At 42.7% G+C, this 27,561-nt stretch overlaps 1 protein-coding gene across 1 annotated transcript in view; it reads right to left on the reverse strand.

Annotated features, from left to right (window-relative positions):
- Xpo4 (exportin 4) overlaps positions 1-18,245 on the reverse strand; it is a 94,277-nt gene extending 76,032 nt beyond the window's left edge. Inside the window, exon 1 of the mRNA XM_036199207.1 lies at positions 17,908-18,245. Coding sequence (XP_036055100.1) covers positions 17,908-17,976 — 69 coding nt within the window. The 5' untranslated portion in view covers positions 17,977-18,245. The remainder of the gene's footprint in view (positions 1-17,907) is intronic.
- Between the last annotated feature and the right edge of the window lie 9,316 nt (positions 18,246-27,561).

Genomic DNA, 27,561 nt, shown 5'->3' on the forward strand with positions numbered 1-27,561 from the left:
GAGCAAGTTCTAGGCCAGCCAAGGACACATACTGACACAGTGAGACAATATCTCAAAGAGAGAGAGAGAGAGAGAGAGAGAGAGAGAGAGAGAGAGAGAGAGAGATCGTAATTTTAACAAAACCAAAGACTCTCAAAGATGAAAACACATTTTTCAAATAAGCAGTGTGATACATTATGTGATACATTATCAGTCTCTCTAAACACTGTGGCACTCTTGCTCTGTGAATTCCTGTAGCTAGTTAAAGCCAGTGCACATTATTCCTAAGGTTATAGCACCCTCTACAGTTCTCCAGAAAAAAACAAACTTGCTATTACAGAACTGAGTTTAATTAGGTTTTACTAACAAAATACTGGGCAGCTCACTACATAAGTTTTGTCCTTTCATCTGCAAACTTTATTCTCACCAAAAGAACAGAATTAGTTGTGTTTTTCAAGGTTTCCATCATTAACACTGCACATTAGTAAACACTACCCACTCACACAGCTGTATATTCAAAACAACACTGGGTTACCTGGGCAGTGTCTGGACTATTTCTCCTCTCGTGAGCTTTATGCTAGTTACTCTATGAATAAAAACTCCTTCTTCAGTTAATGGTGCAAAAATACTCCACTACTCACATATACTTTATAAAAAGTAAAGGTATGAATATATTAATGCATAGCATATAAGGTAAATGTTATTATTCAATACCTATTTGGATATTAAACACACAATAAAACCACCAGGTCAACATATGTGGCAGGACAGAATATATTTTAGATTCCTAAATCCAGAACTATGAATTCTTTCTTGAAAGAAAGCTGTTGTTCTCTATGGTCCCAGGTACTTGCCAGGCTGGGGCAGAAAGATTATTTGAGAACAAGAGTTCAAGAGCAGCCTCATAGTATAAGGAAATGTAGGCTCCACGACTGTAAAAGTGCTTAAAAATGTTTGGGCTACTGATTTCCAAATAGTAAATTATCTCCATCAGTAAATTCTAAGACGCCTGTGGAGATGGATCTATGGATAAGAGCACTTGCTATGCAGGCATGGGGACCTGAGTTCAAATCCTCAGCATTCATTAAAATTAGGCGTGACTATGTATACTGTAACTTCAGTATGGAGGTGGGTAGAGGGGTGAGAGACAGGTCCTGGGAGCTCCTCCATCAGCCAGCCTAGCTGAACCAGTGAGCTCCAGGCCCAGCATCTCAAGGTAACAAGGCAGAGAGCAATAGAAGACACCAATTCAGACATGGGGATATTTACATGGCCTGTGAAGTGCAGGAGAGAATGGACAAGGAAGGAGGCCTTTTGGCAACTTCACATCTAGAATCAAAGGTATCAGAAGTAGAAGCAATGGGAGACAGCAGTAGAGATGATAGGCAGGAGACCAATCTCACATCCTCAGGAAAATAAAGGCCTGCATGGAAGAAAACGGAGTGTGTTCCTATGAATCCAGGCTATCACAAGACCCAGAGCTCACAAATCCCAATACAAAAGACTGATGCTCCTGTCTCCAACTTCACCATCCTACCAGCACAGACAAGCAGTTGTCTGTTTACAAAATCTGTAAACAGCAACAGTGACTAGAGCCAGAAGAATTCAAAACTGAATTTTTAACTGCAGGGGTTAAATAACATACTTAGCTTTTTAGTATGCTGAATATATAAGGGGATTCAAAGTCTTTGAACGGCTTCTATTCACAATGTATCGAGAAGGACTATATGCTTAGCACCATGCCAGTTAGTAATGCACTTACATGATTCTGCAAGACGAGATCAGAATTAACCAATGACAGAGTTCATAAACCCTGCACCCATCAATTCATTCTAATCGCTACTACTAACATGCTGCTAAACCTTTCTTCAGTACAGCCACCAATTCCAATCCCCATTCTACAGACCTTCAGCTCTTTCCCTAGGGACCAACATGTGGTCATATTGTGCTCTCCAAAATATTGTGCACCCTAAGAAACTTATCCGGGATCAGAGAACAGAAGAGCCACTAGATACAGAGGCCAGAAAATGGTAGCACATACACCTTTAATCCTAGCATTCCCAAGGCAGAGATCCATCTGGATTTCTGTGAGTTTAAAGTCACACTGGAAACAGCCAGGCATGGTGACTCACGCCTTTAATCCCAGGAAGTGATGGCAGAAAGGTATATAAGGTATGAAAACCAGGAACTACAGCTGGTTAAGCTTTTAGGCTTTTGAGTAGCAGTTCAGATGAGATTCATTCTGGATGAGGACTCAGAGACTTCCAGTCTGAGGAAACAGGATCAGCTGAGGTGTTGGCAAGGTGAGGCTGTGGCTTGTTCTGCTTCTCTGATCTTCCAGTAATCACTCCAATACCTGGCCCTGGGTTTGTTTTTATTAATAAGACCTTTTAAGATCCTGCTACAAATGAGTGTTCTAAACTGTCAGTAAGAGTCAGTTATAATTATTATAAAACTGTCAGGTAGCTGGGCGGCTGTGGCTCACACCTTTAATCCCAGCACTCAGGAGGCAGAGGCAGGTGGATCTCTGTGAGTTCGAGGCCAGGCTGGGCTACCGAGTTTGTTCCAGGAAAGGTGCAAAACTACACAAGAGAAACCCTGTCTCGGAAAAAACAAAACAAAACTTGTCAGGTAGAATGCTAAATTCTTTTCACATATTAGCTCATTAATTCCAGGAATATCCTTGTAGGAATTAGCTCCCCATTTTTAAATGGAGAAACTAAGATTTGGAAATTGTTGAATCTCCAAGATAGTCAAGTTAGTAAGAGTCATAACCAGAATGTGACCTCAAGTACACATGACATTAGAGCTTATCCTAGAGGTAAACAGTGAGTTCTTACTATACATATCATTATGTACAGGTCAAGAAAGATGGAACACTAAAGTCAGACTGAATAATCAGGTACTATTTATAGACAGAAAACCACACTATGATATTAGAAAAGAAAACATGGTTTGATGTTACACTATAAAAATCTAATTAACACTTCCTTAGCTTTATTAACAGGTGGCTTCATATAATTACAAAATACACACAACTATCGGTAGCCTTTGACTCAATCACTAAAGATTTCAAGAAGAATTTGTTCAACTTTTAGTATCCTTTCACATTTTCTTGAACCTTTGGCTGTTACAACTATTCCTATCTAAATTTAAAACTTACATAGGATGATACATTTTGATACTTTACATTTATTCTATTATCCCAGCACCCAGGAATCAGAGGCAGATGACTCTCTTTGAGTTCTAGGCCAGCCTGGTCTATATCGAGAGACCTCATTTCCCAGCACTAGGGAGCAGAAGCAGGCAGATCTTTATGTGTTCCAGGCCAGCCTGATAGTAAGACTCTCTGTCAAAAATACAACAAACAAAACCCAAATAACTAAATAAACTTACTTAACCATGTTCCATAGTACTCTACAAGAAGTTCTGGAGTTAATTAATTAATTAATTAATCCCTCAAGCTCCTTAGTACACATTCCAAAGCTGTCTATCTCTCAGACCACTCTTCTCAAAGACAGACTTTCTCCCAGAAATGATCTTATTCTTACTTTCAAAGTTTAAATAACGTGACTACATACCAAGAACCAAGCTTGGCAATAATGAGACATGTCTAAAAGCCTCCCAGGAAGCCGAACTCTCTTCATGTATCCACCTTTGCCAAGACGCCCTTCATCTTTTACAAAGCAAAGGACAATCAGACTGCAAGCCACAGGTTCAGGGAGGCTACCTAGCAGAGGGGACCCTGGGATGACTGTAGCTTATAATAAGTTTTGGTTTTGCCCAATCATTGGGCAGGCTTTAGTGAAACATTTCACTATTAGGATAAGAATTTGTACCGTATCAAGCTGATGAAAGAATATGCTGGCTGTACTTCCAGGAAGGAAGGCTAAAAGCTTTTTAGATTATGGATTAGCCTATAGAAAAATGTCTGCTGTAAATCAAACAGTGAAGGGGAAGATGAATAGGAATCTCACTTACACAACTTAAGTAAAGCATAGCTCTCTGAACAGATAAAAATGGGTTTCTTTTGTACCCCAGAATCTAATCAATATTTATGTGTATAATTCAACTATTATTTGGCTTAAAGGGGCTTATTGGGAAATGCTATCATTTTTACTATTTCCTACAGAGAAAATATTTTCCAGTTTCAAGTAACCCTGGACTTTTGAATTATAACCTGTTTTTATGTTCAAGCTATCTGTGTATTATTTATTTCTCCTGCAGTTGTACATAAACTATTTTTACATTAAAAATAAAGGACAAATACTGTAGAATTGTACTATTACATGAAATATATAGAATATACAAATTCATAGAGACAGAAAGATTAGACATTATCTCAAGATGAAGAAGAAAGGAATATAGAGCAATGACTTCCTAAGTATAGTTTCTGTTTTGTGTGATGGAAAAGCCCCACAAACGGACAGTAATGAATGTAATAAATCAATACAATTAATGTAATTAATACATATCATAAATATAGTTATTGAATGAATACTGTGAATGTAATCAATGAATACCACAAATGTAATTAATATTATGAGTGTAATTAGTGAATATCATGAGTATAATTAATATCTAGAATGTAATTCATGCCACTGAACTGTTAACTTAAAAATGGCTACAATTGCAAATATTATGTTCATTTTAAAAAATAAGGTGGAGTGTAGTCACCATACATTACATGTGTCTATGAAAATGAAGACAGCGATGTTCTAAAACAGAAAGTGGTGAGGGTGTCACGGGCATATGAGGATGCTGGACTGAAGTCTATCAAATTGTACAAACAGGCAAATTGTATACTATGTGAATTATTTGTCAATAAAGATTTCATAAAACATTTTTTTAAAAAAGACTCCCTTCATCTTTTACCACCTTCTCCAATTCATTGCAAAATATTCCTCATGTGTCCTCTTTCTCACACAGCCCTTCCGGATTCCTCATCTCTCCTCCTCCCTCTTACCTTAATTTCCCTGATTGCAGACAATTCTACACTATCCCATACCCCTTTACACAACCTAGCTCTCACTCTGATGACAAGAATGGGGTCTACAATCAGAGAAGCTGGCTCCTAGTCCCATCTCAACAGCACAGTCAGACAGAAATCTCAAGGACAGGTATTTATGTGCATTTCAGATTCTCACCAGCATAAGACCTACACTTAAAAGTAAGCATATAATACAATCCTGTTAAAATCTCAGCAAGGTTTATAGGACTGTGCAGTCCTAATCACATGAAAAAGGCCAAAAGCTTGCCAAACCAGATAGACACTTATGAAAGAATGGTTAAAATTTAAAAACAGCATTAGAGCAAAGAGGTTTTTTTTTTTTTTTTTTTAAAAAAAACACACACACCCTATTCTGAAGCAAAAGAAAAACATGCAGAGAGAATCCCCAGGAATAGACCATGATTTAAGTAAGACACATCAGTGAGGAAAGGTCAGACTGGCCAGGCTGCTGGGGCAGTAACAACTAGATAACCTACATTATTTCGCATCTCTGTGAGTTCAAGGCCAGCCTGGTCTACAGAGTGAGAGCCAGGAAAGGCAAAAAGCTACACAGAGAAATTCTGTCTCGAAAACCTCCCCACAAAAAACAAAAAAACACAGGTTTATCAGGGCAGTGAAAAACTTCTTAAACAGTAACAAATATAAATCCTTTTTTAAAATTAGTAAGTTCAACTATATCACAATTAGTCTTCTAAATATTAAAGTCACTGTAAGTAAAATGAAACATCAATTGATTTTTACAAGACAGAGACTGCATTAAAATTAACACTGGGTTATTAAGCAAAAATTGAAAACTCTCACAAGAGTAAAATACATATAACAAAAAAACTAATACTTTGTATTTTTTTAAGCTTTTTTTTTAAAGGATCAGTGAGATTGCCCAACAGGTAAAGGTTCTTGCCACCAAGCCTGACAGCCTAAGTTTGATTCCCCAGGAGCCACGTGATGGAAGGAAATAACCAAGTTGTCCTCTGACCCCCTCACGTACTTCCTAAGTAAGAGTATGCCCACACACATACATACTAAATAAATAGTAATTAAGATTTTTTAATTTTAACAAGATGACACCTATGTCTTCCATATCTGAGCCTTTCCTTCTACAAGACAATCCTAACTTTAGTTATAGAGCAATACACCCCGCTAAGTTATATCTCCTAGTGAACTTCTCCTCCCTAAGAGCAGCTACAAGATTCATTTTAGCCAATATGAGATTAGCAAACTTTTAAATGGAATTCTCTAGAAGTGATTCAGCTGCAAATACACCTTTTACTCCTCCCTTGAAATGGCATGATGTGTGTAGCTCTACCCACTTCCTAAAGCCATAAGCTAGAAGACTCATGCCAGCCCAAGGCTATCTTTTGGAAGATATTGTTCTTTAAGGGCTTTGTATTCTACACTGTCAAATTCAATCCAAGTAAATCAAAATGCAATAGAAAAATGTCTAATAACCATATGCTAGACAACTTAAGAGTAGAAAGTAAAAATAACTAATAAACACAAAAACACACTCAAGTCCAGGTATAGTAGTATACACACCTGCAATGCCAGCACTCAGGACATTGAAGCAGAAGTACAGTGAGTTCAAGGCCAGCCTGAATGACAGTGTGATCATGTCCTCCTACCTCAGTGTTTTGCAAACTGCTCCGAGTAAGACAAGGCTCTTGTCCTTCTAAAATTAGAGCACCTATAATTACCTGCTCAAGATCTTCACAAGACAAGGCCCACTATCATTCGCTTGTGGAAAGAGGACTTGGTAGGCCCATAAGGCAGCTCACAAGTAACACTCATATAAGGGCCCTACAGACAGCTCACCGGAAGTTCACCAGATACATGAGGCCTTCCCCCTCCTCAAGTATACAAAAACCACTAGCACTTGCTGAAGGACTTCTCATTTATGTAGCTAGCCAAAAGTTGTCCATGCTCCTAATAGTGTCTCATACATGCTTCTATGAGTAGCTCCAATTAAACCCACTGGTTCGCCAAGATACACTTGGATGGAGTCATTTCTTTAGTCTGTCTTTTGTGACCTATCCAGGATGAGCAGAAATGTATCTTCTTTGAAAACGTTAACACAGGGCTAGAGAGATGGCTCAGTGGTTAAAAGCACTGGCTGCTCTTCCAGAGGTCCCAGGTTCAATTCCCAGCACCCACATGCAGCTCACAACTATCTGTAACCCCAGTTCCAGGGGATCTGACACCCTCACACAAAGTACATACAGGCAAACACCAGTGCACATTCTGGAGAGATGGCTAGGCTCAAGTCCCAGCACCCACATGGCACTCACAACTGTCTGTAATTCCAAGATCTGACACCCTCACAGTCATACATGCATCAAAACACCAATGCAAATAAAATAAAAATAAATAAATTATTTTTAAAAAGAAAGAAAATGTTAACACACCACTCAGCCTCCTAAATGCTGAGATTTTAGGTGTTCACTTCCACACACAGCTGATAAGTAGTAACTTTAAAGCTATGTACCTTTGTGGAAGAAGAAACACAGGCTAGGGAATAGTGTCAAAGGGAGCTTCAATTATACTTTTTTGGAAGACTAAACAAAATGTACTAAGATCTGCTATATAGAAATTGGGCACATGGGTATGTCAGAGTCTACATGCTTTTCTGTTAACTTGAAACCCCGTATTCCTCTCCATCGAACAGCTAATTGCATATCTTAAGCAACTCTCTGGCTAAAATCACATAAAAGCAGTGCATCTTCTAGTAGGTCAGAAACAACACATATATCTCACATCATACAACCAATTAAAGAATGGGAGCTGCAGAAATGGCTCAAGTGTGTACTGTTCTTGGAATCAGTTCACTTCCCAGCACCCAGAACAACTGCCTGCGACTCAGAGGGTCCAATGCCCTCTTCTAGCCTGCACAAGCACCTGCACACATGTATATATTCACATACACACAAAACAAACAAACAGAAATAAAATCCCTCCCCTCCCTCAACAAAAGGAGCATTCTTATCCAATCTGGCATAATTACTTCAGTGTCAAGAATACAAGGCAATCTGTTTTGCTAAAATGGTATCTAAAAGGCTGCAGAAAGGACTCAGTCAGTAAAATGCTGAGTTCCATTTCCAGCACCTACACAAAAGTTACATGTGGTGGGGCACATTTGTAATCCTCCACTTGCGAGGCAGAGACACTCAGATCTCTGGGACTCACTGGCCGGCCAGCCTAGCCTAATCAGCCCCAGGTCCTGACACGAGACTGTCTCTCAAAGAACAAGTGCATGGCCGGGCATGGTGGTATATGCTTTTAATCCCAGCAGTTGGGAAGTAGAGGCAAGTGGATCTCTTCACACTCCACACTAGCCAAGGCTACATAGTGAAATCCTGCCTCAAAACAAATAAATGTTAATGAGTGGATACACAAATGTGATAACATGTGCTTTCAACTTTGAGGCAGTTCATACTTGATCAACTGTCTCAAAATAAAGATATGTTAAAGGTCTCAAAGATATGCTAAAGATAGATGTATATTAAGCAATGATTTTTTAAAAATTATTTTAAAAATTATTTTTAATCATTTAATCAGTTTTAAAAATCACTGATCATTATGTTTTGTTTATTCTTTTTTTTTTTTACAATGTAGGCTTGGCTGGCCTGGAGCTCACTATTTAAACCAGGCTGGTTTCAAATCCACAATTCACCTGCCTCTGCCTCCCAAGTGTTGAAATTAAAGGTATGCACACCATACCCAGCCTATGTGATCATTCTAATTGGTGTTTTAAGTCAAAAAATAAAATTTATATTCATAAAGCAACAGATATATCCATCTTCTCTTTAGCAATATGTGTAGTACTGATATTTTATAAAGTGCTATGTTTTGAAGGTGCAAGACCAAGAAAAGGAACCAGAGTAAGAAGACATGGCCTGTTAAAATGGATGTCTAGAATCCATTACTAGTGCATCTGGACAGTGGGAATGCCAACAACTGGAATAAAGTCAGCATATTTAAAATAGGGATCAGTAATTCACAAACCAGAAGATGAATGCAGAGATACACAAAGACGTGTGTTGTATAGCACATAGCCACTACTGGAGGGTACAAAAGGAAGCCCTAAGTTAGATCCTGAGTGAGTTTTGTATGCTTTGACATAGGCACAGACGGTTACAGACTCCAAGACGAATTTGTCCATGGGAACTGACAAAGCTATTACCCATACGGGCCAGTCTGGGGAGTCCAAGTATGGCTTATGAACAATGTGTGCCCAAACCAGGTACTGTAGCTTCCTCCTCTCAGGTGTTTACAGCCTGACACTGCTCAACTATAGAGACCTCCTCCCCAAACTAGTTAGCCCCTCCCCTGCTCTATACTTAATAAACACGCTGAGGTCAGGTTGAACTGGTAGTAGAATGGAAACATTAGAGAACCCCACTGGACCCTAGCTTCACTGTACCGTGTCTGCCCTTCATTCCCCAACTTCCTTAGCCAGGGTTCTAGGACCCAAGTCACACACTACCTACCATGTGTACCACTGCAAATGTCAACAGCCCCTTATGGCCATACTGGAGAGCAAAGCAAATTCCAGCACACAAATTCCAGTCACAATACTTGGAAGTTAAGTAAGTTGATCAACAGTTAGTACTCTAAGGCTGTCATGACTCTATATGCTTTGATTTGAGGTTATTATATGATACATTAAGGTTCAAAAACCAGCTGTCATTTATAAAGCACTTACTCTGTCCCAGACACTATACTAAGCACTTTTAAGATAAATTGCTTAATCTTTTCTAACTGCCAAGACATTTTAATTTTCTCACCTTTAAAAGTCATACGTGTGTGTGTGTGTGTGTGTGTGTGTGTGTGTGTGTGTGTATACGTGTGTGTACCTCAGCACACCAACTTACAGGAGTTGGGTCTTGCTTTCCACCACATGGGTCTCAGGAATCAAACTCAGGTCATCAGCCTGGATGGTAAGAACATTTACTTGCTGCACTGATCCCAAATTCTGTTCCATTCTTTTTAAAATGTCATTGCTCTGATTTATTTAATTTTATAAGATTCATTTGAATTGTAACTATGTATAGGAGGGGTCTCTGTGTGGGTGTGTACATTTGAGTACATGTGCCCTTGGAAGCCAGAGGCATAGGATCCCTAGTGCTGGAGTTAAAGGAGGTTGTGCTGGACCTCAAGTTAGGTCCTCTTTAAGAGCAGCACCTGTTCTTAGCCACACAGCTGTGTCTCCAGGCCCATTCATTACTCTACTTGAGCAGACATCCATGTTAACTGACTTGCTAAATATCACACAGACCATCACTGTTGGAGCAAAAAGCCAGATATTCCAGACCCTTTACAATACTGCCTTTTAATTCCATGATTTCAGTAACATTTGCACATGTGCTTACACACACACACACACACACACACACACACACGACTTTTCTATGACCCCACCTGGTAGGTGAAAGCAAGTAATTTGATAATTAAACATGGCTATATTATAGATTACAATAAAGTTTTTATTAATTTTAACATGAACATCAAGAAAATAAGGCCTAGCCCTGTTTGGGGAAGTAGTCCTCAGCTTCCCCAAACATATATATAATATGTCATTTCTCCCTCAACAGTTATTTTGGCATTAAAGAAATTAAAATTAATATATTCTCCACCCAGTCTTGTTCAGACTCTCACCGCCTTTGTTGACCACCTTCAACAGTTTCACAACTTCCACAACTCCCAAGACCACCGATGGGCAAACTCAAGGTAACTGTGGTGGCACTTTCCTGAGTCACAACATCCTACTCCCTTCTGCATTGAGCCACTCATTTCCTCCACTCAGCGTATACTAAAACAGCTGCTCTATGAAAAGCCTTGTGCCAGATGGTAGGCATAAACTGTCAAGGAGAAGCAAGCACGGTCCCCAGACTAAGTATATATTGCAATAATCTATAAATATATATTAACAAGGGAGACCAGCATTCATCAAATAACACATAGGCAGTTCTGAATGCAGGGGAGTATAGCACAGGTAAACCTTACCTTCCAGGTAGACAAAGGTAGGCTTCCCTGAAAAGTGAAGAACATTCTTCAGGCAGAGGAGTTGCATATGAAATGCCACTTGTGTGGGGATGGAAAACAGCAGAACTAAGAAAACTGCAGTGGCTAGAGAGACATGCAGTGGGAGAAGTGCACAAGGAAGCTTGGCAAGCCAGTCTTTACCCAAAGCCTGCTGCTGTCTTTTGGGAGGAAAAAAGGTCCCTTCAAACCTGAGAAATCCCTCTCCGACTCTCCCATGGAGTGACGACCTGCCTTCCTCTACAGCAGTCTTCTCAAACACAGCAGTTACCTCAAACCACTATCAAATGCACACAAGGAGGCTGGGGTTGATGCTGAGTGCTTCCCTCTACTGCTTCCCACCTTATCCTTTTGAGACAAGGTCTCTTTGAACCCAGAGCTCACCCAATTGGCTAAGCTAGCTGGCCAGCAGGCTCCATGGATTTGCTTGTCTGACTTCCCAGTGTTGTGGTTACAGACATGCACTTTTGCATCTGGCTTCTGGGGATCTGAATGGAGGTCCTTATGCTTGCTCAGAATGCACTTCACCAACTAAGCCATCTCCCTGCCACCCATTTTATAATAAAATATTTAACAAGAAAATGCTTTGTATTTTACAACTTTTAGCAGCACTTCCAACCCCCTTTTTAACATCTTCATTTGTACTGGACCCTGTAAGTTATATAGGCAGCCCTGGTAGAAAAACAAGACTGTTGGTGGGAACAGCTGGGACGTAAATCAGCGGCCAACATCTCTGCTAAGCTTTCAGCCAGTGAAGATCAGGGATAGAATGAAATATTGCCTACCTAATCAGGACTTTCCTAATGTAGCAGGTAACTGTCCTACCTACTTATGACCTTGAAATATCCGCCCTGTGTCGTGGCTCAGAGCTACCCTATGATAAATCTCCTGTGCTGCAGTGAGTTTTCCTCCCTAATAAATTCCTTCACCCCTTAAGTAGACTCTGTGGATTTCATTTAATATCTCTAGGCGAGGCAATGAAATATGCAATCTTAACAGTTACCCCAAGACTGATTATACACATTCTAAACTTTGAAAGGCTCTACTCTGAAATATTGTTATTTTAGAGCCAACCTAACTTTTCCCACAATTACAAGTGAATAGAGAATAAATCCCTACCTCTCTTCTATTAACTTTTTCTCATTTGAAATGCATTTTCTCTTTACTTGTTGATAAAATTATGCTAACCTAGCACAATTACACAAATCTGTGGAAACAGAATAACCTGACCTACAAATACAAAACTACAGATCCAGCCTTAGTGAGCTATGACACACTTATAATTTTCTTTAAGATAAAAGACATGATTTGAACATCACACAATATACATGTATGTGTGTATATATTTAAACAGCATCTGGTCCCCCCAAATACATACAGCTGCCTACTAAAAAAAATTCTGGGGGGCTGGAGAGATGGTACAGCAGTGAAGAGTGTGCACTGCTCTTGTAGGGGACCTGAGCTCAATTTCCAGCACCCACATTATATAGCTCACAACTGCCAACTCCAGAGGGATCTAGTGCCTCTAGCCACTGTGGGCAACTACACTTATTTGCACATACCAACACACAGAAACAAACACATCATTAAACATAAAGACAAATATTTTTAAAAATTGATCACGAAAATAAAAATAACTGTAAGACATTTAAGAAAGCACTTTTGGGGCTGGAGATGGCTCAGCGGTTAAGAGCACCAACTGCTCTTCCAGAGGTCCTGAGTTCAATTCCCAGCAACCACATGGTGGCTCACAACCATCTGTAATGAGATCTGGCGCCCTCTTCTGGCCTGCAGGGACTCATGCAGACAGAACACTGTATACATAATAAATAAATAAATCTTTTTTTTTTTTTTTTTTTAAGTGCTGGGAATAAAGGCATTCACCACCATACCCTGCTAGATTCTCCCCCTCTCCCCGCCGCCCCCAGACAGGGTTTCTCTGTGTAGCTTTGGTGTCTGTCCTGGATCTCACTCTGTAGACCAGGTTGGCCTCGAACTCATAATAAGATCCACCTGGCTCTGCCTTCCAAGTGCTAGAATAAAAGGCATGCGCCACCACTGCCTGGCTTAGATTTTTTTTTTTTAATGAATCAAAATAGGTCATAAATTATTTTCTGTACCTTTATCTCACTTATCTTGAACATCTTTTCATATCTACTCATATCTTTCCACTTGGAAAAAACAAAAACAAAAAACTGGGCTGGGTGTAGTGGCACTTTAATCCAAGAACTAGGGAGGCAGACACAGGCAGATCTGTGAATTTGCAGCAGCTTGATCTGCATAGAGGGTTCCAGGACAGCCAGAGCCACATAAAGAAACCCTGTCTCAAACTGCCCCATCCCCACAAACAAACCAACAAACACCTTACAGGCTGGAGAGATGGCTCAGTAGTTAAGAGCACTGGCTGCTCTTCCAGAGGACCTGGGTTCAATTCCTAACAACCACATGGCAGTTTACAAGTGTCTGTGACTTCAGTTCCAGTAGATCTGATGCCCTCATACAGACATACATGCAAACAAAACACCCCAATGCACATAAAATACAAATAAATCATTAAAAAATTAAAGTTACTACAATTATTAGATCTACATTTTTAAATTCAATAAGATTTCATTAAATACCATTTTACTTGTATAGACTGAATAAATGCCTAGAAGTGAAAGAGCTGGGGCCAAAAGATTTTATGATTTTTAAGGTTTCTGGAACACAATACTAAACTTTTTATCAAACGTGTCCTATTTTATACTTCCAGCAGTGTCTAGTTCCCCTTATGCTGACAACTTGAAGCACCATTGTAATTAACTGCTATGGACCATTCTGTTACAGCTTTCTATTCTTTTCCATGCCAATGCACTAACAGCTTATTATTGCAGTTTCTATACACATTTTAGAGTAATCATTTTTGCTTTAAAAATGTTCTTGATGGTCAAGTGTGGTGACACACGCCTTTAATCTCAGCACTTGGGAGACACAGGCAGGTGGATCTCTTGAGTTCAAGGTGAGCCTTGTCTATGTATTGAGTTCTGGGACAGCCAGGCCTATGTAGAGATACCTGTCTTAAGAATTTTTTTTAAGAAAAGTTCTTGGCTATTCTCATTATTCTTCCTGACATATTTTCTTTTGTTTGCTTGTCTTCTGTTTGATTTTTGTTTTCAGTTTTTGTTTGCTTGTTTTGGTTCCATATAGCTCTGGCTGGAACTCACTCTGTAGACCAGGCTGGCCTCGAACTCACAGAGATCCACCTGTCTCTGCTGGGATTAAATTCGTGAGCCACCTTGGCTTGTAGGCCTGTATGTATGCTTTTATAATACTAGAGAAGTTGCATATGGAGACTCAGGAAACAATCAGCCTGTGAAGAGTAAGAAGAGGCGTTTAGGAGACTTTTAATTGCCCCATATCACACATTATATAGCCTGAGTCGTTACTATTCATAGTATGTCATGCATGCAAAAATACATAAAAGGAAAAGGAAAAACCTGAGGTTGTGTTGTAAAAGCCAGTGGAAAAGGTCAAAGCATATTTAAACAAAGCATATGCAGATTACATAAGGGGGAATTGGGTGGGAAATCTTTGTGTATTGATTTACTTTAAAATAATTCATTCCAGTATTTCTCCTATAATTTGTGAGTGATAAAAATGTGCGTCTCCGGGCTGGAGAGATGGCTCAGTGGTTAAGAGCACTGGCTGTTCTTCCAGAGGTCATGAGTTCAATTCCCAGAAACCACATGGTGGCTCACAACCATCTGTAATGAGATCTGGCACCCTCTTCCGGCATGTAGACAGAACATTGTATACATAATAAATAAATAAATCTAAAAAAAAAATGTGCATCTTCAACACCAAGTTTTCAAGTCCACATTCAGGAAACCTGATTAAATTTGACATCAGGAAAACGCTCAATGAAGAGAATGTTAGCAAAGAGTATGGTTGGCTTTACTCGGTAAAATATCTACCAACCTCTGAAAAAATTTAGTTAAATTCCTCCAGCAAAAGTCAACACCCTGTATTGGGGGACTGGGAGGTGAGTGGAATTAGGGTGCATGATGTGAAATTCCCAAAGAATCAATAAAATTATGTATAAAAAAAAAAGTCAACAATCTGAATCTTTCTGAAAAGTGAATTTGGGAAGCTTATTTAAATACGTCTCCAAGCAGCCAAGGTGGTGCATACATATAACCCTAACACTCAGAAGGCTGAGGCAGGGAGACAGAAAATTCAAGGCCAGAGTGGATCACACAGCAAATTCCAGGACAGGCCTGTCTCAGAAGCAAACCACATATGTGGTGGTGTACACCTTTGATCCCAGCACTTGGTGGCAGAAGCAGGGCAGCCTGATCTGTATAGGGAGTTCCAAGTCAGCCAAGGCTACACAGTGAGACCCTGCCCCACTTCCACAATGCTTCAGAACAGACAACTTTACTTGTATACCTGTGACTAACTTACACTAGCCCTTTATCATTCTAGCTCATCTACCTTCAAATGCATTTTCTAGCAAGCAACTTCACGGTCTTGAACTAAGCATCATTTACAGAAAACATCTCCTATTAACATCTTTGAATTTTTTATTCAATGTGTTGTTTCTCAAAATCAGCATATTAATTATCATGTTACATTTTCTTTTTTGATGGGAAATTTCTGTAGTGGTACATTTATAATCAGTCCTTTTAAGATTATGGAATAAAGTGCTGGACATAAAATATTGGACCTACAGGGTGACAGGTAAAGAGGGCTGGTGAGATGGGTCACTGGGTAAAGGCTCTTGCCACCAAGCCTCAGACCATGTGTTCCACATGGCAGGAGAAAACTGACCCTACCCTGAATTCCATGAGGGTATCAGTGGCACATTTGTGAGTACACACAAAATAAATAAATGTTAAAAAAAAAATAAGGTATTTGAATAAAAAATTCAAAGGAATGTAGCTCATGCCTGTGATCCCAGCACTTGAAGGCCAAGGCTACCTACATAGTGAGTTCTAACCTAGCCTATGCTAAAGAGTAAAGAGTTCAGAAGTCTAAAATGGCTGTCTGGTGACTGACTGCTCTGAATCTCAATGTCTTTCAACAGTACAAAGCAGGAATTCATAACATAGAACCCAAACTCTAATAATCAACAGAATATCAGTACCATTTTCTTATCCACCTATAAACATTTGATTAAAAAACCAGCCTTACCAGGAAAGCGAAAGGATGCATTGCCAAGTACAAATACTACATTCCACCCGGCCAGTGATGATCATCATCAAGTAACTATCAATTTAAATACTAGAGCACTATGGTATTGTTCAATCAAAATCTAATAAAAACAACAACACTCCTAGCACCTCAGAAAATTTCGGGTATTTCAAGGGTGCTGTATTTGGGGATTTTAGTAAACTTTTATTATGCTTAAGTTTGTAGTAATCATAATCTCTTAAAGATTTATGTTTTTTATCCGCATGGCCTGTGGAGGTCAGAAGAGGTCATGGGATCCCCGGGAACTGGAGTCACGGCTGTGGAACTGAAGGATGGTTTTTGAGTCACCATGTGCATTCCGGCCCAGGTCCTCTGCTAAAGAAGCAAGTGCTCTCTGAACATGTGAGCCATCTCTCCAACCCTCTTCCCACTTTCAAAGCATCTGATATTGTATGTGAAGACAAAACTTGATGGATGGTACTAAACAATGTTTTAACATTATTTTTTAATTATGTGTTTATGTCCACATGTGGGTATGTGCACGTTAGTGAAGGTGCTCCAGTAACTGGAGTTACAAGTGGCTGGAACCACGTGACATAGGTGCTGGGAACCCACTCAGGTCCTCTGGAGGAGTATCATGTGCTCCACTGAACCAGCTCTCCAGGCCCTAGCTAAAATAGTCTCAGACATAATGATGATTCTCCAACACAATCCTCACTAACCTAAAAGTAAAAAAAAAAAAAAAAAATCCAGGGTAGAAAAAAATCTGGCTTCATTCAATTCTTAGAAAGTCTAAATCATTTCAAGTAATAAAATGAACCTCTAAATTTCAAACACAACAAAAATCTACAAACGCAGTTGTCATAATTTACAAAAAGAAAAAACGAAAGAAAGAAATCAAGCTAAGCCAGCGAACGAACATAAGACACGCAGTTTACTGAGTAGCTGAACGCAGTTTATCCTTTACTTTTGCTCCCTATGTGGAATACTGTTTATAATCCTAACTCGCCCTGCTCAAACGACCTCATCAAACTACTTAGTGGGGAGTTGTAAGACTTCAGCTAACGAGTACCACGGAGACAGTTTTCCAAAACTCGAAACCCACACGGAGCTCAGTCCTCGACCAAGTTTTGCCCCCACGACCTTGGTCCTAAAGACTGGCCTCCCTCCTTCCTGTCGCTCCGTCCACGTGCCGGCTGCGGTTACCCAGAGCTGCCTGCACGTCAGGCAAAGAGCGGGGGGGATCCGATGCACGAGGGAACAAGGGTTGCTAACAGCACCCAGACTATGCCATCCCTCTCCTAAGAGTATCAACTCCTCAGCGTCATGCGAACAATCTCAAGCCCGTACCCTGACCCAAAGTCCTACGGGGTTCACCCCAAACTCCCTCCCGGTGCCTTGCTCTGCTACCCAGTCTGCCCAGCGAGATATGGGGCGAAGCAGGAGGCACAGGAAACTCTCCATCCCACACCGCTACACCCCAATGCCAGGCTGAGGAGTAGGGCGGCCAGGGCAGGGGACAGCCCTGGAAAGTAAAGGACCAGGGCAGGAGGAAAGTAGGATGGAGAATCCTGCGCCACGCCACCACCACTTCAGGGTTACATCCCAAGGCCCTCCCCGGCCGCCGACCCAGCGGACAGCAGGCCTGACGCGGTAGAGCCAGCCGGAGTCCCACGGATCCCGCGGTTCTCGGGGCCCCGCATCCTCACCATCAGAACTTTGGCCGCGTTCTCCAGCTGAGCGATCACTTCTGGGGGCCCCAGCGCCGCCGCCATCATGGTCTCTCTTCAATGACGCGCCATGCGCTGCATTCTGGGAGCAGGCGCCGCGGCCGGCCAATCGCCGCCGCGACCCCGGCGCCTCTCGCGCCTCCGGGGCTGTCGCAGCCGCCGTCGGCGTCGCGCCCTCAGCGGCCGGACGGGACCGCCGAGTCCTGAGCAGCTGGCAGGAGAGAAGCGTGAGCCCGGTGGCGGCGCTGCGGCGAGGGAGGCGGCAGCCGGCACCGGACGAGGCCGGGCGGTTGACTCCGTCAGCCGCGGCCGGGCATCCCGCGCGGCTCTGGGCTCTGCGCATGCGTGGTTCCCTGCGTGCGGGCCGCGCGGGCCGGAACTCTAGCGGCGCAGCCCATTAGGTGCGGGGCAAGGGACGGGCGTCCAGCCGGTGCGGTAGCTTCTCCCTCGCGCAGGCTCTCCAGCGTGGAGCAAGATCGCTTAGCCTTGGCAGCGCTCTACCGTTCTCCTAGAGACGCACCTACGCCCAGGGCTCGTGCGTTTCCTGCTCCTGCTGTCAGGAGGGGGCATCCGACGATTGCATTCTTGTTTTGTTTGTTTGTCGGTCGAGACAGGGTTTCTCTGTGTAGCCCTGGCTGTCTTGGAACTCACTCTGTAGCCCAGGCTGGCCTTGAACTCACAGAGATCCTCTGCTTCTGCCTCCCGAGTGCTGGGATAAAAGGCATTGTGCTGCCACTGCCCGGCTACTCTTTCTCTGTGGGTTTGGTTCGGTTTTCTTGCTTGAAACCCTCTCCTTACCCACCTGGCTTCCTGAATCCAGTAAGAGCTCAGCTGCTTTGTGCTTCAGGAGTTCATAATAGTAATGCTAAGTATAAGATCTGTAATAAAAGGTGTTTTACGGTAACTGCAATGCGGTCTTCTATCCCGTTCTTGAGGGGTTTTGTTGTTGCTCTTTGTTTTAATTTTCTGTTTTGTAAGTCTGTATCCAAGCAGGGGCTCCTGACATTAGCTAGTTCAGTGTTCAAAAAGGTGCCTGGGTGAAGTACTTGGATTGTTTTGAGCTGACATCTCCCATCTCCTTTTCCAGAGTTTGCTACTGAGTGCCTGTTCTACCTAATGGGGCTACATCCACGTTTGTGAGTTCCTTCTGTTGAAGTCTCTGGTTTTCCCTGAGATTAATAAATCTCCCCCCACCCTTTGGTTTTGTGTCTCCGAACAAAGTTGTATTTTTTAAAATGATTTATTTATGTGCATTGGTGTTTTACCTGCATGTATGTCTGTATGAAGGTGTGTAACTTTAGTTACAGGCATTTGTGAGCTGCCATGTGGGTGCTGGGAACAGAACTCAGGTCCTCTGGAAGAGCAGCACTACCCAGCCATCTCTCCAGCCCCTCCACTCCACCCCATCTCACCCCCCGCTGCCCCTGCCCCTTTTGAGACAAGATTGCTCTATGTAGCCTTGGCTAGCTGTCTTTGAACTCACTCTGTAGCCCAGGCTGGCCTTGAACTCACAAAGATTCACCTACTTCTGCCTCCCCAGTGCTGGCATTAAAGGCATACTCCACCATGCCCAGCCGGCTGTTTTTTGGTTTTTTTCTTGAATTTGACATCTTTACTATTTTTGAGAAAGAAATTAATGGACTGTCTTATTGCTTGAGAAATACCAGATGGCCAAGTTAGCCAAAATGCTGGTAGTGACTGTTTTTCTTGTTCAGGATTGTGGGAACCTAGTGACTCAGCAGGTAGAGCATGAAGTGCAAGTGCAAGGCTGAGGACCTAACTTCAGTCCCCAAATACACTGCAGATGGAGAGAACTTAGTCTGTAAAGTTGCCCTCTGACCTCTCCACCCTGTGTGCATTCACACAACCTTAACGTACACTGTGCTGGTTAGTTTTTCTCCACTTGACACACTAGGAAGAAGGGATCTCAACTGAAGCATTGCCGCCATCAGATTGTCCTGTGAGCAAGTCTGTGGGGCAATTTCTTGATTATTGATTAATGTGGATGTACCCAACCCATTGTGGATGATCCTGCATTGTCCTCTCCTTTAATATATATGTGTGTATGTGTGTGTGTGTGTGTATTTTTGTTTTTTATATGTATACACACAAACATATATATAAAATGTTGTTTCATGTGTATAGGAAATTTGCCTGTATTTATGTCTGTGCACCTAGTACATGGGTGGTGTCCATGGAGGTCAGAAGATGGTGTCAGATCCCCTGAAACTGAAGTTATGGACAATTGTGAGCCACCATGTAGGTGCTGGGAACCCAACCCAGGTCCTCTGAAAGAGTAGCCAGTGCTCTTAACCACCAATTCACCTCGCTGGCCCTGTCCACTGAGTCCAGTTAGTGCTGCTTATTGGAATGCTGACTGATCTGGTTGACTTGATCTTGACAGGAAGTCATTGCTGCAGTGAGCTCATGGGTGCAGTGACCATGTCATGTCCCTAAGATAGCATCTCACAGCACTCCTTCCGATCTTCTGACTCTTAACTCTTTCTGCCCTTCTTCCTAGATGGTTCCTAACCTTGGGGACAGGGGTTGATATAGATGTCCCATTTAGAACTGAGAACTATTGGGTTATAGACACGTATTCTCAACACTTTAACCAATTATGAGTCTGCACTAAATGCTGACTAGTATGGAGAGAAGCTATTCTGGTCAAGATTGAGGGCAGCTCTAATATACGGGTATAATCTTAAATATCTCGTTTAGCAAAACAATAACTGTAGGTTCTTCCCTAGGGCCTGTGACCTCACAAGCCATTGGGATTTGACCAGCTATAAATATTTTTTTAGAGAATTCTATGAACCTAAGCAGTTACCTTAGTGCTTCACATAATGGATGCTCAATAAATATTTGCCAATTATAACAAGCTGCAAAAAAGATTATAAAATGAGAAGCAAACTTCTGCCCTCCGGGGTTCTCCCATTGTGCTGTAAGCCTGTATTTAAGACCTCCTCCCTCCTTCAATAAATGGCATTTGGCATTCAAAAAAAAAAAAAAAAGAAGAAGAAGAAGAGGGGGTCAAGATCATGATGGGGAAACCCACAGAGACAGCTGACCAGTGCTATTTGGAACTCCCAGACTCTGGACTGACAGCTCAGGAACCTGCAAGGGACCAAACTAGGCCCGCTGAATGTGGGTGACAGTTGTGTGACTTGATCTGTTTGTGGGGTCCCTGGCAGTAGGACCAGGACTTATCCCAGGTGCATGAACTGGCTTTTTGGAGCCCATTCCCTGTGGTGGGATACCTTGCTCAGCCTCGATACAATGAGGAGGGGCTAGGCTCTCCTTCAACTTGGTATGCCAGACTTTGTTGACTACCATGGGAGGCCTTATCCACTCTGAGGAGTGGATGGGGGTAGAGTGGGAGGGAGGTGAGGAGGTGGGAGAAGGGGAAGGAGGGGGAACTGGCGTTGGTATGTAAAATGAAAAAATTTTAATAAATATATATATTTTTAAAATATTATAAAATTATACTAGCCGGTACCATTATATATCTGCAGAAATATGATAAATGAATTAAAGTTTGAAGCCTCCAAAGCACTTGTTTTGTGCAACTAAAGGACAGCTAGCAGGCACTTGGCAGGTACAAGGCTTGAGCTCCAGCACCATCCGCACAAAATGATGCATGCTCACTTCAGCAGCATGTGAGTTCTTCCCTGACCTCCACACCCATACTGTGCTGCATTCAAGTCCCTATACATTCACATGCTCAAATAAAATAAAAAGGGTAATGGAAAAACTATAAAGGTGATGATGATGATCACGTTCCGGGCGGGTGGGTAGGAAGTGTTCTAGCCTAATATGCTTTTCATAACCTAAAATCAAAGAGGTGGATGTTAGTAGGCATGAGCAATGTTTTTAGGCTAGAAAAGGGTCAAATGAAGAACACTGCCCTACAGCCAGAGATGAGCGGGTAAGGGCATTGCTCCACACCTGAAGAATGTGATCCCTGGGACCCTTCACGGTGGAAAGAGAATCCAGTCACTGCAAGTTGTCTCTAACCTTCACGCTTGGGCTTTGGCACATGCACCCACCCACACATACAATGTAATTTTTTAAAAATATTAAACATTAGGGCTTCAGAGAAGGCTCAGAGGTTAAGAGCAATGGCTACTCTTCAATTCACCCATTCACCTGAAATAAAAATAAAAATCTCAAAATTTTTTGAATAAAAATTTTAAATTTTCACTAATTCATCCCCTGTACTTTCAACAGATTTTTTTCTTAGTCCTATCAGGCCATAAGCTCCAAAATCATTCCTGCTTGTTCTTCACCAGTAGTGATCAATTGAATATACTAAGTACTTTTCTGAGGAAATATAGGGTTGTTTGTGGTTTTTTTAATATTTTATTTACTTATTGTGTATACAGTATTTTGCCCGCATGTGTCCCTGCAGGCCAGAAGAGGGCACCAGATCTCATTATAGATGGTTGTGAGCCACCATGTGGTTGCTGGGAATTGAACTCAGGACCTTTGGAAGAACAGCCAGTGCTCTTAACCACTGAGCCATCTCTCCAGCCCTGTTTGTGTTTTTAAAGTGGAAACCGGTAAGGTTTGTTTTGTTTTATAGCCAAATTTATTTTGTGACTGAAATCAATGACTTTCTGGAAACATTTGTTAAACAACAGCACAGCACTCACTGCTGCAACATATGGTACAAAGGGAAGACCAACTGCTGTGTATAACAATTAATGGTCCTTCCTTAACAATCTCCTTCCCGGGGGCCCAGACGAGAAGCTACAATGGCAAGAATTAGTTTTGGGGAAAGAATCTAAGTACACAGAGCTCTTCGTCTGTCTACTTTATTCCTCTGGGATAAAATTCTGTCTACACAGCTTCAGTTCTGTTCTCACGCCTAGCTCCCTTCTTACTTGATTTCTCTCTACCTTTATCTGCTGTCCCCTCTAAGCTCTATCTTAATTCGCTCATCTTAGTTCTGCCCCATCCTGGTCTTTCTCCTCTCCTTCTTCCCCATCTGGCTCTTCCTCATCTTCCATCTCATCATTCTAGTTCTCCAGTCAGAATCCTCCCCAGTCTCTGAAGTACAGTTCTACACCCATGCAATAGCTGTGCTCTAGCCCAAGCAAGGTCACCAGGCTTGAATTCCTACAGGGTCATAAAGGCAGACAAGAGTTTTTCTCAGGCAGTGACCACCAGGCTTGCTTTTACAACTCAAAAGGGGAGTGGTAAAGGAGGAGGTCAGCTGAGACCTAAAATCAGTTAATATATCAGAAAAGAGGGAATTTATGTGCTCAAACGACATTCCCAGAGGTGGTTAGGTAAATGTTAGGAGGGTCTGAGCTTAATTTGCCTTAATTCAGGAGATCATTAGTCCTTGGATGCTTGATAGGTATTTCAGATAAAATACGCTGTTAGAAGTTCTTGGAAGCATACATAACATACAAGAAAATCATTTAGGAACCAGCTAATATCTATACAAAAGCTAAAATATCACCAAGACTTCTTAAGCCATGGCTTGACCTTCGGGAAAGTCCTTGACCTTTCCAGGTAGTAGCTTTTGTGACAGTAGCTGGATTCCATGACATTTTTCTGCAGCTTGCAGCATAATGGTACTTTAAAATATAGAAATTCGGATTCTTAAGAATTTGAAACTGAAAATATTTTAAGGATTTCCAGACTTGGAAAATAATACCCCTCAAAATATTAATTGATTTAGGACCAAGACAGTGACTTCAATAAGCCTTGGATTCAAATCAGATCCGTAGGCTTGCATTGTGTCTCTGCTGCTTTTCTTGCTACTCCTTTACTCTTTTCTTTTTCCTTCCCCGAATTTTAGACAGGGTCTCACTGTGTAGATCCAACTCCGTCTCCAACTCACAGAGCCCCACCTGCCTCTGCCTCCCAAGTGCCATCATGCCTGGCTCTGTTTCTTGTCAACTGTTTGCTGAGTACTTAATACAGTTTGATCTTCTGTGAAATGAAGACCATTGCAGATGTGTCAGATTCAAAGAATACAGCCCGTGGAGACAACTTCGTAAGGCTGTAGTAGTATAGCAGTCACTTAAGATCTGGGTTGTGGGGACTGGAGAGATGGCTCAGCCATTAAGAGCACTGGCTGCTCTTCCAGAGAACCCGGGTTCAATTCCCAGCACCCACATGGCAGCTCACAACTGTAACTCCAGTTCCAGGGAATCCAACACCCTCACACAGACATACATGCAGGCAAAATACCAGTCTTGAAAACCCAAAACAACAGCAACAAAAGACTAACATTTTTGTTCATTTTTTTGTTTGTTTGTTTTTTTCAAGACAGGGTTTCTCTGTGTAACAGCTCTGGCTGTCCTGGAACTCTCTTTGTAAACCAGGCTGGCCTCAAACTCACGGAGATCCTCTGCCTCTGCCTCCAGGGTGCTAGGATTAAAGGCGTGCGCCATTGCCGCCGCCACCACCCAGAGGGGCATTTTCTAGATTAATGGTTTATATGGGAGCGCCCGACCCATTGTGGTGGTGCCACCCTTGGGCAGAGGGCCCTGTGCTTTATAAGGAAACAAGCTGAGCAAGCCACAGAGAACAAGTGACTAAGCAGTATTTCTCCATGGTCTCTGTCCCATTCCTGCCTCCGCGTTTCTGCCTTGAGTTCCTTCCCTGGCTTCTCCAGGATGGACCGTAAACTGAAACCAACACCTTCCTCAAAGTCACCTTCCTCACAGCAACAGAGAAGCAACCTAGAACAGAAATAACTCAGTCCATAAGTGTTTGCCTTGCAACCACGAGGACCTGAATTCAGTCCCTAAATAGAAAGAATAAAATAAAACAGGGGACTGAAGAGGTGGCTCCGTGGATAAGAACACTTAGCTGCTCTTTTAGGGGACACAGGCTCAGTTCACAGCAGTTGCATGGTGGCTTACCCCCACCTATAACTCTAGTTCCAAGAAATCCAATGCCATTTCTGACTTCCATGGGCTCCTGCACACACACGATGTGCATACATACACTCAGGCACACACACATGTATATAAATAAAGGTAAAATAATGTTTTGAAAAGCTGGTTTGTCTTGGTATGTGCTTGTAATCCCAGCATGAAGGAGAACACAAAGATAGATGGATCCCTTTGATTCCTTGGCCAGCCAGCCTAGCTTAGTTAGGAGTTCCAAGTCAATGAGAGACTGTTTCAAAAAAAAAAAAAAAAAAATGACACTTAAGGATGCCATCTGACCTGTGGGCCTGTGTGCATGTGTACATGTGCAAACACACACACACACACACACACACACACACACCCCACACTGGGGGTAGGTTTTGTGGGTTCTTAGCCTCACCCCAATTCCTGTCCCATCTCTGTTCCTGGTGTTTGGATGAAATGTGGCCAGACAGCTTCTTACTCCAGGCACCATACTCTCTTTGACTGTTGCCAAGCCTTTCCCACCATGCTGGACTCTATCCTTCAGGAACCATAAGCCAAAATAAACTCTTTTCTTCTCTAAATTGCTTTTTGTCATGGTATTTAATCACAGCACCAGGAAAATAGATAATACAGGTGAAAAACTCAAGAAGTTACTATTTGATGGTGGTGAGGTGTTTGTTTAAAGTGCACAATGCTATTTCATGGGAAGTTTATCAAAGACAGGGGCCTGCTGGGTCTGAAAATGACTTACAAACCACTTGGTACTGCTGGAGCTGAGGAGTGCCTCTGTGCTGAAGGTGAGAAGGGACTGTTGAAAGAGGGATGCAGAGGGATGCCGCAGTCCAGAAACCAGATGGTTGGCAACAGTGGAGAGTAAGGAGGAATTCCTGACGAGAAGGGGGATATAGATAACCGACTCGGAGGCTGACAGTTGTTTCTCAAAACCCAAGATGTCCTCTAGTGATTGAGAAGAGCCAAAGTCAATGCGGCTTGCAGTAAAGGCTAAGAACCCTCCAACCTGAGTGCTGAGAGTGGAAATCCTATCACCTTATTCCAAGTTTTAGGAAAAGGAGTATCGCTAGGTGAAATGCAGTTAACACCAAGAACACTGTAGCCACAGGAATCAGCAACTCCTGCTTGCCCCTCCCCAACATGCACAACATGGAAGTGCCGAAGCCAGAGAGATCTTCACCTTTCAACTATCCAGTCTTTTTATCTCTTATTTTCTGTTCATGAATCTCCATTTTTGTATAAATGCTCACAATGCGTTTGCTTTTGTGCCCTTCTCAGGCTTTGGGACTGTGTTTACATTTTCCTCAGTTTACTATAGGGCATTTGTAATGATTTAATAGCAAAGGTACCTTTGGATTCCACAAAATTACACCATGCAACAAGATCCCACTTGAGAGGTTTATTGAGGGAGTGGGGTGGAGAGGCGGCCTCTGAGCGAGAGCTGAAAGAGAGAGAGAGAGAGAGAGAGAGAGAGAGAGAGAGAGAGAGAGAAGGGGGCGCTTGCTTTTTATAAGGGGATATACTGCACGCACATAGGTAGAGTGTACGACTCCGGTGGCAGTAGCAACAGTGTCCCAACTTGGTGGCTGATGATGATGTGCATACACCCCAATCCCACTCACCCCCCAGTCCCTCAGTATCCCTGCAGCATTCCCCCCAAAATAAATTCAAAACAAAAACCCACCTTGCTCTTCCATCTTTCCAACACCTCTTTATTCCTCCTGGTGGCATCAGGTGTTGCCTGTGTGTCATGTAGTATGCCCTTTAGTCCAAACAGCCCCACCTACAAAACTGTCATGAATCATTGGTCTGGTTCAAGGCCTCTGGCACACCATCATCATTGGACCTTCACCGAAACTCCTCTCAGATACCCTGCTGTTACCCCAATCATGGGGGCCCTGCGGTTATCATTCCACAGGGCCAATCCCTTCATGCACTCCAGCAGATCATAGATGGGGCAGTTGTTAGGATGAGCCAACCCAAGGCCCTGGATGTGAATCTTAGTAGCTGAGCTAGTCGGCCTGGCCACTGGGACCGCTCCCTTGAGGCGAGGGTCAGAGCCAGCTCTCCTAGACCCACGTCTTTGGGGCCAGCTCTCCTACGCTGGTGGCGAGGGGTAGGGCCATCTCTCTGGTGTAGGGGGAGGGCGGCAACTCTGGAATGAGGGGCAGGACCAGCTCAGCACTGCCTCCGGATTTCAACAGGAAGGGTTCCTATTGTTAAGATTGTGACTCACCTCTAGGGGACCCACCCAGCGTCCTGACGTCATCTTATGTAAAGTCCCCTTTAAGAAAAAACCTTCCCTTCGCTCTCTCCCACCTCTCGCCAGAGGGAGCACACACCTCCCCCCCACCTCCATCCCCCCCACCCCCATCCCCCACCCCCGTCTTCAATAATGAAAACTTCAGCACGTGGATATCGAGTATGCCGCGTGAGTAACTTTCCGAGGCGCCACTGTCCTCCACTTCTGCATGGCATGCCTCACCCACCACGGGGCACCTTGGTCCAAACCCGCCAAAGCCTCTCCCGCTGTTTCACAACATTAACCCCTATGACCCCCTGTAACACAAAGGCCATGTCCCAATCATCACAGCCCTCAGCTGCCGAAGGAGCACAGACCCAGACATGAGCACAGACCCAGACATGAGCACAGACCCAGACATGACCCTCGCAACATCACTAAGGACCCAATGGCAGCGCAGGCCACCCAGATCAGGATGGCTCCAGGGGCAGCAAGGCC

Source organism: Onychomys torridus, chromosome 9 (assembly GCF_903995425.1).
Source record: "Onychomys torridus chromosome 9, mOncTor1.1, whole genome shotgun sequence".
Taxonomy (NCBI): Eukaryota; Metazoa; Chordata; class Mammalia; order Rodentia; family Cricetidae; genus Onychomys; species Onychomys torridus.